At 38.2% G+C, this 13085-nt stretch overlaps 1 protein-coding gene across 4 annotated transcripts in view; it reads left to right on the top strand.

Annotated features, from left to right (window-relative positions):
• YAP1 (Yes1 associated transcriptional regulator) overlaps positions 1-13085 on the top strand; it is a 95146-nt gene that overhangs the window by 3718 nt on the left and 78343 nt on the right. For all 4 annotated transcript variants that reach the window (XM_054164739.1, XM_054164742.1, XM_054164740.1 and 1 more), the window contains exon 2: positions 113-360. In XM_054164739.1, coding sequence (XP_054020714.1) covers positions 113-360 — 248 coding nt within the window. The remainder of the gene's footprint in view (positions 1-112; positions 361-13085) is intronic.

The raw sequence follows: 13085 nt of genomic DNA, 5'->3' as shown, positions 1-13085 counted from the left end.
TGATTTATGGATTTTTTTTTGGAAAGGTTTATTTAAAGGGAAATGCCTCCTGACAGCTGCGTTTCTGCTGAAATACAAGAATCTTAAATGGTAACAATTTTACTCCTGGCAGGCCAGCACTGATGCAGGGACAGCAGGAGCCCTGACCCCACAGCATGTCCGAGCTCATTCTTCTCCAGCATCACTGCAGCTGGGAGCTGTTTCTCCAGGGACGCTTACACCCTCCGGAGTAGTGACTGGACCCGGAGCTCCATCTTCGCAGCATCTCCGCCAGTCTTCATTTGAGATCCCTGATGATGTACCTTTGCCGCCAGGTTGGGAGATGGCTAAAACGCCATCTGGACAGAGATACTTCCTTAAGTAAGTAGAACTTTTTTTCAGTTAGCTGTGTCTCTGGTGATTTCTATCTTGTTTTGGCTGTTGGCTTTTTCTTTTTTCCTTTTGTTTTTTTTTTACAGTCTTTGAATTTGATTAGTTTCCATTGTTTGAAGTACAAATTTTTAAGTAGGAAATACAATGTTTCAAGTAGGAGATCTTACCACTTCATTATTTCTTCCATATCAACTCTCTGCTACTTTTGAAAAGTGTATGAAACTCTGTGGTTATTTATGCTTTCTTAGTTCAAGAATGTTAACCATTGCATTGTATATATATATATATAAAATCAGTTAAATGATTTTTAAACAGTGTGACTTTGAGCTTTGGTGGATTGTGCAGATCAGATACTTTTTGTACAGGTGTAAAAATGCAGAGCAACTTTAGAAACTATTGTAGCGATAGTATATTAGGCCTTTTGGTTTTGTTTGAATAAAGGTAATGGTGTGAAGCACACAATCAAATCAGTTTTGCCTTCTCTCAAGGAAATGAATATGTGTTTGATTGGGGTATTTGTGTTGGTAACTCTTACCTCCTCTGCATTTCCTGCAGTGAAAGGGAAATTGCAGAACTTCTAACATGGTTTCTTGTTCCTACAGATGTAGCTTTTTCACCTTTTCTATAACTGAAGAGAGGTTACACATGCCAGCCCTCTAACACCTAATCCATCAGGGAGCATTTTCTTTTACACTGCTGGTCTTCTAACCCAGCAGGAGCTTGTCTATCTTTCTGAAAGTTTGCCCACCCAGATACATAATTTGCCCTCAAATATTTTGACTATATTATGAACATTTATTTGACTGCAAGTCTCTAAGTAACCGATTATATGTCAATTTCGAAAGGGCTGGGAGAGAGGAGGGGCAGCAGAGGGTGTTATTTACGTAAAACTTGTTTCAGCAAAGAGAAACATCTTTACTCCTACCTTTCTTGCTAAAACATTGTCATTAGTATGTGTGTTTGTTTGGAGTAATTGAGTATGTAGCTTCAAAAACAAATTTGCATTGTCGTCAAGGAAAATGGAGCTTCTTACAATTCTTTCTTCAGAGCTTCTTACAATTGCTTCTTGTTCTTGTAGTGATGGTGTTTCTATGTAGAGAAATTAGCATAACTTCTTATGACCAAAAAGAGGTTACAGCAGTTATCTGACATTACTTGAGCCTGCAGATTACTTTTTGAAAGTGATTGTTCTGGAATGCAACAACGAGCAATAGACATAGATCTTGAAGATGTGGTCTTTTCTTTGGTGAAGTTTAACAAATTCTGAAATGTAAGTTCTTTAGTGGGCAGAAGTAAGTAGTTACTTTTTAAAATGGTGTTAAGTTTATGCCATTTGAGAACTGTAGCTCATTGGACCTCGAGGAAAGCACAGACTGAATTTTGAAATAAAAAGCAAACTTTGTTTTGACTGTGCTGGTGAGAGCTCTTACAGGGCAGCTTGTGAAGCATAAAAAGTAGATACGTGGTTTTTTAAGTTTTACTGTCACAAGTGTTTTTGATTATGCTATCAGTTTTACAGAAAACAGAACAGCTTAAGAGCTAATAGCTTTTAATAATTTTTTAAAAAATTATGCACATTCAGGTGAAATCAGAGTGAAAGATTTGTTCTTGGAAAGCTTTTCAGTATTACCACAAAAAAAATCTTTACCCTTTTTTTTTTTTTTTTCTGTGAGTTTTTTTTTTGTCCTTTCTTGGTGTCCTGGTATCCATTTCAAAGGGTCAGGTTTCAACACGAACAATAAAGAGCCTGAGACTGGAAAGTACACACAAGTCTGGCAAACTCATCTGCATGAGCAAGATCGTTTGTTCTCGAGCAGACATCCAAAGTAAATGATTGAAAGCGCTGCTAGCTGTGAAGGATGTGTCTTGAAGGGGAAAAAGAGTGGAAATAAACCAGGTTGTTAGGAAGAAAAATAAAGGCTGTACTTTTTGAACCTCTCCCTGCTGGGTCACATGCTGACCTTGGGAGATTTTAAACAGCTTAATGGGCAAAACTGTTTTCTTTTGGCTTTCCTTGGGTGATGCTGTGGTATGGGAGAGTCTAATGAGGACAGTTCCGAAGGCTCTGCTCACACTTAAGGAACATCAGTTGTTCTTAAAAGATTGTTTAATCCAAGCTACAGGTGAGATCCACCAACTTTATTGGGGGTCATGAAGATTTGTGGAAAAAATGCTTGGAGTACTAGAAAAATGTTTGTTTTGTATGTTTAAGAAATCAAAGAGATGTAAGAAATTTTTTTTGAGTTACAGGTTTGCGTTGTAGCAGGTTTTTTTCAGTGTTGTGTAATCAGTTTTATCTCATACCTACAACCTGCTTAAACTCACATCTTGCCTAGGTAGAGCTTAATCATTTGCTTGGAGTGCCAGTACTAAGATTCTTGATGCTAAATATATTTAACGTGGTTCTTTCTACCATATGCAGATTTTTGGTGTCTCTTCCAAGTATTCAGCTTTTTTGTTTTATTGGCTGCATTGCTTTTTTGTTTCCATTTGCTCTGTTCTGTAGCCACTTTGTGAATAGTCTGGTAATCAGGCTCTAGAAAGATTTTTGCAGAATAGGTAACAGTATTAAATTTTTTCCAGATGTCAGTCAACCTTATGGTTTTAGTTATCATAATATACTGCAGTGTAAACAGAATAATATAAAATTAAGCACTGCACTTGATACAGTCTGGAGTAGAGTCCTTTCCACTAATCAATGGGTCGAGCACAACAAGCATAGTACTTTGTGCAGTGAAACAAAAGTAGTGTGTACCGGAGAGAAAAATAGTTGTCTGTATATGTAGGTATAGGCACAGAGTTATTTGGCCAGATATTTTATATACACGTGTCCATACATACTAAAAGAGGTTGGAAGTAGTAGTGTAGGGTCTGAACCAGAACTGCTCTTGTAAATCAGTCTGTCATCCAGAAAAATAGACCCCTTTGTGAATGCCAGCATATGATTTGCCAGAATTCCACTCATTAGTGTTCATGTCACTGTTAGGAGTGGGACTCATGAATATAATTTTCCGCTAGTGAACACGCAGGTGATTCTGGCCAGTGAGTTAAAAGATGCTTGTTATGCCACTGGCAAAACTAATACTATTTCTTATTGAAACTGCTGCTTAAATAGAATGCGTAAGTTTAGACTTGCCTGGTTAGTAAGTGGTCATGTCTGAGTCATCTCAGCATTGCTGTGCGGTACGCTTTAGCCCATTCTTAAACATGCAGTAAAAAACACTTGCTTGGTTTGTGTGGTGATGTCAACGGCATTGCTTTTTAACCACTTCCTGTTAGCCAGCTGCTGGTTGACATTTCAGTGAACTATGGAGAAAGATAGGGGATCACTCTCTAGGCAAAAGATAATTTGCCATGGGAGCAGCAGACAACAACTTGCAGAAAGAAGGGAAAGGGAAAAAAAAAAGAGCTTAGCTTAGAATTACTCTTTTATCTTCTTATCTTAGTGATATGCTTTTAATTCATACAGTGCTTGTGGAATACTTCTTCTCATTTTGTAGTGTGAGGAAAAGTTAACTGATTGTCCAGCAAACAAGTCTTGTAATTATTTTTCCTACAGGAAGTAGTTCTTGCAAGCAGTTTATCAACAACTTCCTATTTTTTTTCTGCAAAGTGTTGAATGACTTCCTGAAGGAGGCCAAGGTGGTTTTCATTAGTGTCTGTGGGTGTGTTTGAGGTGTTTACCCATCTGGCAGAAACCTTAAGAATAGATTGCTGTTACACATTGCTTACGTGCTCTGTACAGAGGTATGGCTTTGGATGTTATGAAACCAAATTGTTTTAAGATAAGAGGGAATTTTGTTGCTATACTATTCTTCTTGTATGTCACACAAGAAAAAATAGCCAGCAACGCCGTTTAATTTCTCTCGCATCCCTTTTTCGCTCCTGACTGGAACCACCCACTACACTAGTGTCATCTGCTCCCCTCCTCCTTGTCTCTCCTCACCCCACTAAAGCAATCTTTCTTTTCCTGGACAAGATGATGTTTATTAGAAAAACTGCTGCCACAGTTGCACTTATTTTGTGGAATACCTTAATTTACTGGGAAAATGCATATTCAGAATCCTAAGTTAATGTGAGTTCTTGTGCTTATGGTTCTGCAGTTCAGGCTAGTTTGTCACTGAAAGAACTATATTGTTGGAAAACCAAAACTGCAGCCGCTGTTTTTGGTGGGTTTGTCTTCTTTTTCATGATTTTTAATACTAAAAGCCAGTTAAGATTTAACTTTGCTACATTTTCTTTGTAATATATCAAATTCATTTATTATTATTGATGAGTTTTGAGTGTTTATGAAAATTAAGTTTATGAAAATGTAAAGTTGAGCTACAGAAGGAAAAAAAGTGAATTCTGTGCAGGGAAAAATGGGCACTGTGAATTTCAGGACATAAGTGGAAGAAAGAAGGATTACTTAAAACACTCTTAAAGTGAAACATGCTATGGTGTCATTTTGGCAACTTAAGACTCTTTTTGTCTTTGAAGATGGTCATAGTACTACTAAGTGTATATCTGTCCTAGCTCTTGCTTGGAAGAGTCCTGCAAAAGAACAGTTACACAAGCTATTTTGAATTTGAAGTTGTACTAGAGATTTTCATATCTTTAAAAGGATGGAGTAAGGGCAAACCTGCCTTATTTGTGTTAACAGTGAAACCAGGCTGGGAGGAGGATGAAAGTACATCTTCAGCCCACTGAATTCAAAGAACTTGCAGCCAGCTTAGTGGGTGGGCATCAGTGAAAGCAATAGCACACAGTGTTTTTCTTGTGTTTAGTTTTGGTTTGCCAAAGTGAAATTGCAAATGACGATAACCCTGCATTCAATACCTTTCCATACAAGGTGATTTTGATAAGACTCTTCCAAAATGGATTTAATAGATGTGTTTTCATGTAAACCAAAAACCTACCCTGTGGTTTTCACTAATGTATCTTCCTTTTAGTTATAAGCATATTGGCGTTTGCTGTCTTCAGAAAATAGAACTGGGGAAAAAGACAGGATCTGTGGCAGTTGTAAATTAATTAAATTATCTCTGTGTATTTATTTACTGATTTAAAATTGGCTGTTGATTTGTACCTTTCTTCCTCCCACAGGTTTTTTTCCTTTTTATCTCTCTCTCATAAAAATAACCTTCGTGCTTTATAGTGTCTGATTTGGTGAAGTCTTTCCATAAACTCTTGCAAAGCACTGGATGAAACCTCTGCTGAGAACTTGTAATACTGTAGGAGAGCACGTGCCAGCTGTAGAAAATAAGATGTGACTATAACTCCTGCAAATCTAAATAGAATCTGAACATACATGCAGTGGAGAGTGGAAGCAATGGCATTCTCAGTAAAATAAGGTTGTATTAATGCATTGTTCATTAAGGAGGGAGAATAGAGTTGCTTCAAGTAGCAAAGACAAAAACCTTTCAACTTCCCTTATGAAACTGGTCAAAATTACCTCTGGTTTAGCTGCTGAAAGCACTGGTGCACTTCTGGGTTTTATGCTTTAAATGCCTAATACTGTTCTATATCAGTGCTTTTCTATCTCTTGAATCAAATTTGAGATACATTTTTATTGTACTGTGGTCTGAAAAGGTATTATGTTGAAGGCTATGATGTAATTGAGATATTTACTAAGTAGCCTTTCATAATGAGAAATTTTAGAGTCTTTCCCTTCACTGATAAGAGGCAGCTTCTGATACAGCTTTAATCAGCATTTCATGTTTAAAAAAATGACTTCTGCTATTCTGCTTATTGAAGATTTTGTCAGGTTATGTTTGGTTAAAAGCTCTGTGGGAGCAGTTACACTGCTATGGAACCACTTCTGTTCTCTCAGGTCTTGACCTCTTCTAAAGACAAAACAAGAAGTGGATGTAAATCAAGATGAGTGTCTTCTGCACTCGTTTATCCTTCTGCATTTCCTCTGTATGTTGAAGATGGCAGGGAGTTGTAGTTGTGTTGTTTGTGTTGTTTTGGTTTTGGGTTTTTGTCTTCAGTAGTCATCTGGTTTGCAGTGTAGGGTGATCTGTAAACCATCAGTCACATCATGGAAATTCCTACTCAGCAGAAAGCATTAGAATAATAAGAGGATGTTAATTGGAAAGTTCCCATGAAAGACCCCACCATTTTTTTTTCAAAAAATACTTCTAATTGGTAAACGCATTTCAACTACCAATGGCACCAGTGGCTAAAATCAGATCTACTTTCACAAGGCTGATCTCATTCTCTCTTATCATTCCTCATCTGGAAAGGGAAAAAAGTCAGTAGCTTTAAAACTTCAAATCTAAACCCTCCATTTATAGTTTGCTCAGTTTCCCTCTCCAATTGTGGCACAACAGCTGCAGCATTTGCAAAGCTAACCCAGAGCGACCCAATTGAGTTTCTCACTCGGTTGATCCATTTTTAGATTCTTGGAGAAAGCAGCTTATTAGCTCTGGGAATGCTGAAATATTGAACTGCAGGACCTAAATTTGGTCACATGTAAAATTATAGAAGAGTTCCAAATCTGCTGCCAAGGAAGTACTTTCACACATCAGACAGTAAGCAATTACTGGATGATGCCTAGGAGAGCAAGGTATGTTGGTTAAGACTAGGATACAAAATGAACTGTTTAAACTAGTCTTATATTAACTACAAGCAGCTTCTTTTAAGCTCTTGATTAGGACTGGACACTTCCCCCTCTGCAGTTAACCAAAGGGTGGTGGGGGCGGGGAAAGTGAGATAAACAGCTACAGAAAGCTCTCAGCCAAGACTAAGAGATGTTTCTCTTTTCATGTGTGGCCAGACCACTGCATGTGTTTATCTTCATACCCGGGAACAAATTCAAATGATGTAATTAGATTTAGTTGAAACTTTTGAAACTGATAACTACTCAGTTCTTCTATTAATTTTCTGATCTTATAGTTTTGTAAATTCCAATGTAACTGCATGTATTGTTTGTACAATCCAACCATATAGGCAGTGCAACTCCTTCATGGTGGAACTTGCTGTCTTGCACTATTCGTGTAACCATTGTTCCATCTTTTAAGGTGTGGAGTTTTTTGCTTTCTTCCCCTATCTCCTTCTTCCCCTGCCACCCCACCAAACTGCACATGGTTGTGCAAACTATAATATTTAAGTTACTTAATTAAAATCTGAAGACAATTTCACTTGGCTGAGTGCAGGAGATTTACAGGAAACTTTTGTCAGTAGCAGTTCTTCTCTGGCAGCTGCCCACAGGACTTGGTCAGGATACTGGGTAGCTGACTCAAGAGAAAGATGGAACTGTCTGTGGGGGGAAATTTGACAGCCTGGGAGTCAGCATGGTATGGAACAAAATTCTTGGGAGGAGTCTGTGCATAAGAGTGTTAACATATAGATGGCATGCTATGGCAGGACATGGACATAGTCTTTTGCAAACAGCTTGCTAAACCTCATTTTGATGTAAGGCTATATTGGGAAATTTGCTAGATAAGCTGTATTTTTTGTTAAGCATTTCAATAGGAATGTAGAGCATGGGGAAAATTTATCTTCATTATGAAAAGGTTACCTAAAACCTAGAGTTTTTGGTAAAGAATAGAATAAACCATGTTGGAAGAGACCTTCAAGATCATCGCGTCCAACCTACCATCCAACACCACCTAATCAACTAAACCATGCATCCAAGCACCCCATCAAGTCTCCTCCTGAACACCTCCAGTGATGGTGGCTCCACCACCTCCCTGGGCAGCCCATTCCAATGGGCAATCACTCTCTCTGTGTAGAGCTCCTTCCTAACATCCAGCCTAAGCACCCCCTGGCACAGCTTGAGACTGTGTCCTTTTGTTCTGGTACTAGTTGCCTGGGAGAAGAGACCAACCTCTGCCTGTCTACAACCTCCCTTAAGATAGTTGTAGAGAGCAATAAGGTCACCCCTGAGTCTTCTCCAGGCTAAGCAGCCCCAGCTCCCTCAGCCTCTGCTCATAGGGCTTGTGTTCCCAACCCCTCCCCAACTTTGTTGCCCTCCTCTGGACACGTTCCAGCAAGTCAACATCTCTACCAAACTGAGGGGCCCAGAACTGGACACAGGACTCAAGGTGTGGCCTAACCAGTGCAGTGTACAGGGGGAGAATGACCTCCCTGCTCCTGCTGGCCACACTGGAGTTTTATTTGGAGAACAAGAGTTTTTGAAAGGCGTGACTGAGCTGTGTTGCTGTTTCATGGCCTCTTGAAGTCTGTTTTCTGGGATTCACTCTGCTAGTGTTTTACTTGGCTTTTAACTAACTTACTTCAGGCTCTGTTTCAGGCAAGTATAGCTAGGTTTTCTAAATTGCTGGTTAAGTCAAACTAATAATATAATGCTGCCTTGTAAAGTAAGACTTACCAGTATACTGCCTGTCGGTCATGCCAGTTGCTAAGGAAACAAAGCTGTCTTGAAAACAGTCTTGGACTTTGCTTTAATTTCACTAATGAGGTTTTGCTGCGTCATAGTGAAAGCCTAAATCCCTTTGTTGGGTCCCTGACGTGCTGTTTGGTGACTTAGATCAGCGTTAGTGGTCAATTTTAGTTATTGATTATTATGTTGAGTTTATGAAGCCTTTTTTTTTTTTGTCCCTTTCCCCTGTTTTATAGGAAAGTCATGTAAAGGTCATTTACTGTTGCTAGTTTATCTCCAATGCGTTCTGATTTATGGAGAGCTTTCCTGGAAGTCTGTCTGCGCTGCATGAGTCCATTTAAACAGTCTTACTGCTTTAAGAATGCCTTTTTTTCTGCTTACCTGTTGTAGCCAAAGTGCTTTAGTTACAAAAGTAAACTTTTTTCTTTTTCCAGTTATGTTATGAAATTAGACACACATATATATATATAATGTAATAAAGCTTCTGAAAGCAAAGCAGCATAGGTTATAGATGCAAAATCAAATTCTTTATGTGAAGAAAAGAAAAGCAACTCATTTTTTTTTTCAATTTTCTTCTTGTTTTTCCTATTTGAAAAACTTGGTTTGCAGGTCCTCTGCAATTATTTTTGTACCAACACTGACATAATCTCTTCAGAACAGTGAGAAATACCTACTAACTGTGTGGATTGAGTAGGTTTTTGTAATTTACAAAGCCTTTGCCATTGTCAGAGTCACCATCTTTGCAAGTTAAGAACATGAAATGAGATACACTTCAAAAGGTGTAATCTGATGCAGAGAAGCCTACTAAAAAGGAAAGGTGTAAGGACTTGGAAGTGTATTCTATGTATGTATTTGAAAAACACGTTTGTAGAAAAAAAGATAATGCTGTGCTTTAACTGGAGTTTAGGTGTCCCCTGACTTCTGTGCTGGCCTTCAAGCCTGGATGAATTATTTCTCTCTGAAAAGTTGTATGTACTTCCAGTTTTCAGTGAAAACAGTTAATAGCACACTGCATGCTTACATGACAACGTAGATGATCTTTGAGGTCTCTTCCAACCTTATTGATTCTATGATTCTATGCTATGGCATGAACCTGACTAAGCTAAAACTGCTTAGGTTCTAGATCATGGATGGATAGAGTTAAATGATTTTTTTGAGAGAGCTTTTTATTTACACTGCTGTTGACAAAATACACATATGTTATCAAGTGTAGAGATGGGTTTCATTTTCTTATTCTTTGTCCCTAAATGTGTGTACACTTAACTTCGCTCTCTGTGTGTCACTTAAACTCTTCTCTCCAGTGAGTGTAACATTGAGACTAGAGTAAACACTCTGTTTCACAACTGATCTTTCAGGTTTCCACTTTTTACAGGAATCTTGTTCTGAAACTATTCTAAAGCAGACTTAGAAGGTTGGGACTAAATAATTACTAGGTAACAGAGGACAGGAACTTTCAGATTTGTAGCATTAGAAGAATGGTTATGATCTGTGTACTTCCCCAAATGACTAGTAACTGGGGAAAAATACCTATTGGATATTTCGCAATATCCTGATAATTTGGTCACTGACTAGGCATAAGGAAGGCAAAATGTGAAATGGGCCTTAGCATAAAATGTTAAGAATAAACATTTTAGCATCTCTATTAATGAGGTCAAAGGAAATCTTATTTATATTCTTTAAAAAAATAGTCTACAGCTCAATTGTGCCCATTTTTTATTTTTCTGATGTGATCAGCCTTGTATTATAGAGATCTGTTGAGGAACTTGGACAGTTCATTGTTTTCTTAATGACTTAGATGCTATTTGTACATGGTAATGTCTCAGGAAAAATGAACCTTAATTCAGTTTCATAGTTGTGGTACCCACGTTTCAACTCTAGTTTTAAGGTTGCATTGAAAGAGGGGAGCAGGAAGGGGACGTTTTTGTTTTCTCCTCTGGTGCAAATATTTGTGTGGCTTTTGCTCAGGGCTAGAATTTGAATTCTGTTTGTGCTGTGATAGAGAGCAACTCTGAGATTGCATGTGAACTTCAATTAATTCCTCCGCTCTGCAATCCTGCTGGAGTAGGAGTGTAAACCCTGGTCTGTGCCAAGCTTTGCCCTTTTAAAATGGCCTGAAATGCTTGCTCTGTGAAACTGAAGGGGGAGATTTTAAGTGCTTTCCAGGCCAAGGTAACTGCCAACTTACCATATAGTTTTGAGAGCTACCATGCAGTGAAAGTTGCTACTTTCTGTAATGGATACGTTTCATGTAAATAATTTTATGGGAAGAAATCTTTTATCTTCGTAAGATGTCATTGAACCTTTCTCTTGTACATGCAGAACAAATTCACCTGTATAGAATTTATTTGAAATCCCGGGGATTCTGGTGCTGATGCTTCTTGCTTTGCCAGGATCTGCACATAATTTGCCTATAACTTTGTAAAGTTCTTTATAAGAAAGCTATAAAGAAACATAAAATTTTGCTAGCATATGATTCTTTTACTTCACAACTAACTGAAATAACTATCTTCTATCCAGTTTTTACAGATTTGATCATTACTGCCATTACCTGCAGTTGTGATATGAAGTTAGGAAAGCATAGAATGCTTCAGTTACATGCCCACTGTTGATTAAAATATTCTACCCCCACCTATCATACGTAGGTCGATATGCATCTACTTTGTCTCTCTTCATTTAGTCTGTTTTACAAGCTGCAGAAAAATAGGATACAAATGCTTGTAAGCAACTGCTTTATCAAACTGATGAGTGCAAAAGGTAAAAAGTTTTATTAAATGAAGATATACAGACTGCAGTGCAGTAGTAACTGATGCTGTTGGATTGTGCTTCATAAAACAGTCCTTTCATTTTCATTTCACTAGGACTAGTACCTTTTCATTTAGGTTAGTATAGTACTTGCATACTCTTTGAGTCAGTATCTGTGCTAAAGAGAAAGCATTTAGTTTTCAAAGCTGTTAGTTGTTTACCTCCTGCCCAGCATTTTAGAGCAGTTGAAAGTTTCCTAGCTGTTACCTTCTTGTGGTTCCTACAGAATCAATATTTGGCTGTAGTTTGCCATAGCAAGGCTGAACTTCAGAATCAGATGATAATGTTGTGTTGTATTACATAAGAAGATTTCTATGTGAAATATCTAAGGTATACTCACAGTGATTAGGTGAAGGGAAACAATCAGAAGATGATGTGTGGTTGAAGTGGAGATGAAAAATAGGAATAGCAGCAGTAGGGAGATGGTAGAAGTAGTTCTCCCTAAGTCTTCTCCTGCTGTTCTCGATAAGATGTTCAGTGTTATGATTCTGTGTTCAGTTTTAAAACCTAGCAAATGCTGGGCCCTGGCAGCTTTGTTCTTGTAAAAGAGCTTCTTTGTAGCATCTCTTTAAAGTGTCAGTATTGATTCAAACCGAGTGTCTGTCGAGATCAGTTTCTTGTTGCCAGTAGTGGTGATGAGCAAATGTCTTGACAATACTAAGAACAGGGCAAACATATGTGATCGTCTCTGAGAACACTCACAGATTTCAACTGTCCTCCAAGATTTGTATTGTCTCTTCTCGAGGCCATAGAAACCTTCAGCATCTGCTGCATGCTTTGGCGAGGAGCCTAACCGGTTGTCTATCGCTGCATGAAGAAACGCCTTCATTCTGTTTTAAGCTTGGCTCCCATCAGCTTCATTCAGCGGTGCCCAGTTCTTATTTTGGAAGTGACAATGAACGGTTGATGCATATTGGTTCTGCTCAAGATTGGTATCTTTTCTTCTGGAAATTATCTCTTTTGAAACTTGAAGACTCCCAACCTGCTGGGTGTTCCTGGGATAGAAGTCTTTTTCAGTGATCCCTGCAGGATCCTTTTCCAATTTTTATTATTTTTCAGACAAAAGGTTAGGAATGTTAAATAAAATCCACTATTTGGAACCTTTCATCTGAAAAAAATAGAATTAAATGTGCTCCTCCTACTGCTGATCCTTTCACTCTATATACTTCCCCCTCCTTCCCCTCCCCCCCCTACCCCCCCAGTTCTTTGCAGTTAGCAGTTGACTAGAGTAAGTTTGTGTCATTGGAAAGCTTTGTGATGCTGCTGCTCTTTCTCTTGTAGAGATCCTAGTACACAGGCCCCTGTGGCAGTTGACTGATGCAAGATTTGTGGATTTGGCATTTTTTTTAAATATGTGGGGATTGTTTTGTTGTTTATTTTTTGTTTGGGTTGGGTTGGTTTTCTTTCTTACTGATTTTGTACTCTTAACTGTCCATGTCATATCAGGACCTATCCTTAACCTGTAACTGCTTTAAAAAACCAAAACACACAAAACCCTGGCCAACAAAACAGCAACACTTGCTCTTCCTAATCAGGTTCTCTAGTTACAGGTTTCTGGAACTTAATACCTGCTATGATTGCTGTG

Source organism: Dryobates pubescens, chromosome 10, assembly GCF_014839835.1.
Source record: "Dryobates pubescens isolate bDryPub1 chromosome 10, bDryPub1.pri, whole genome shotgun sequence".
NCBI lineage: Eukaryota > Metazoa > Chordata > Aves > Piciformes > Picidae > Dryobates > Dryobates pubescens.
This window is presented reverse-complemented; position numbering and strand designations above follow the sequence as displayed.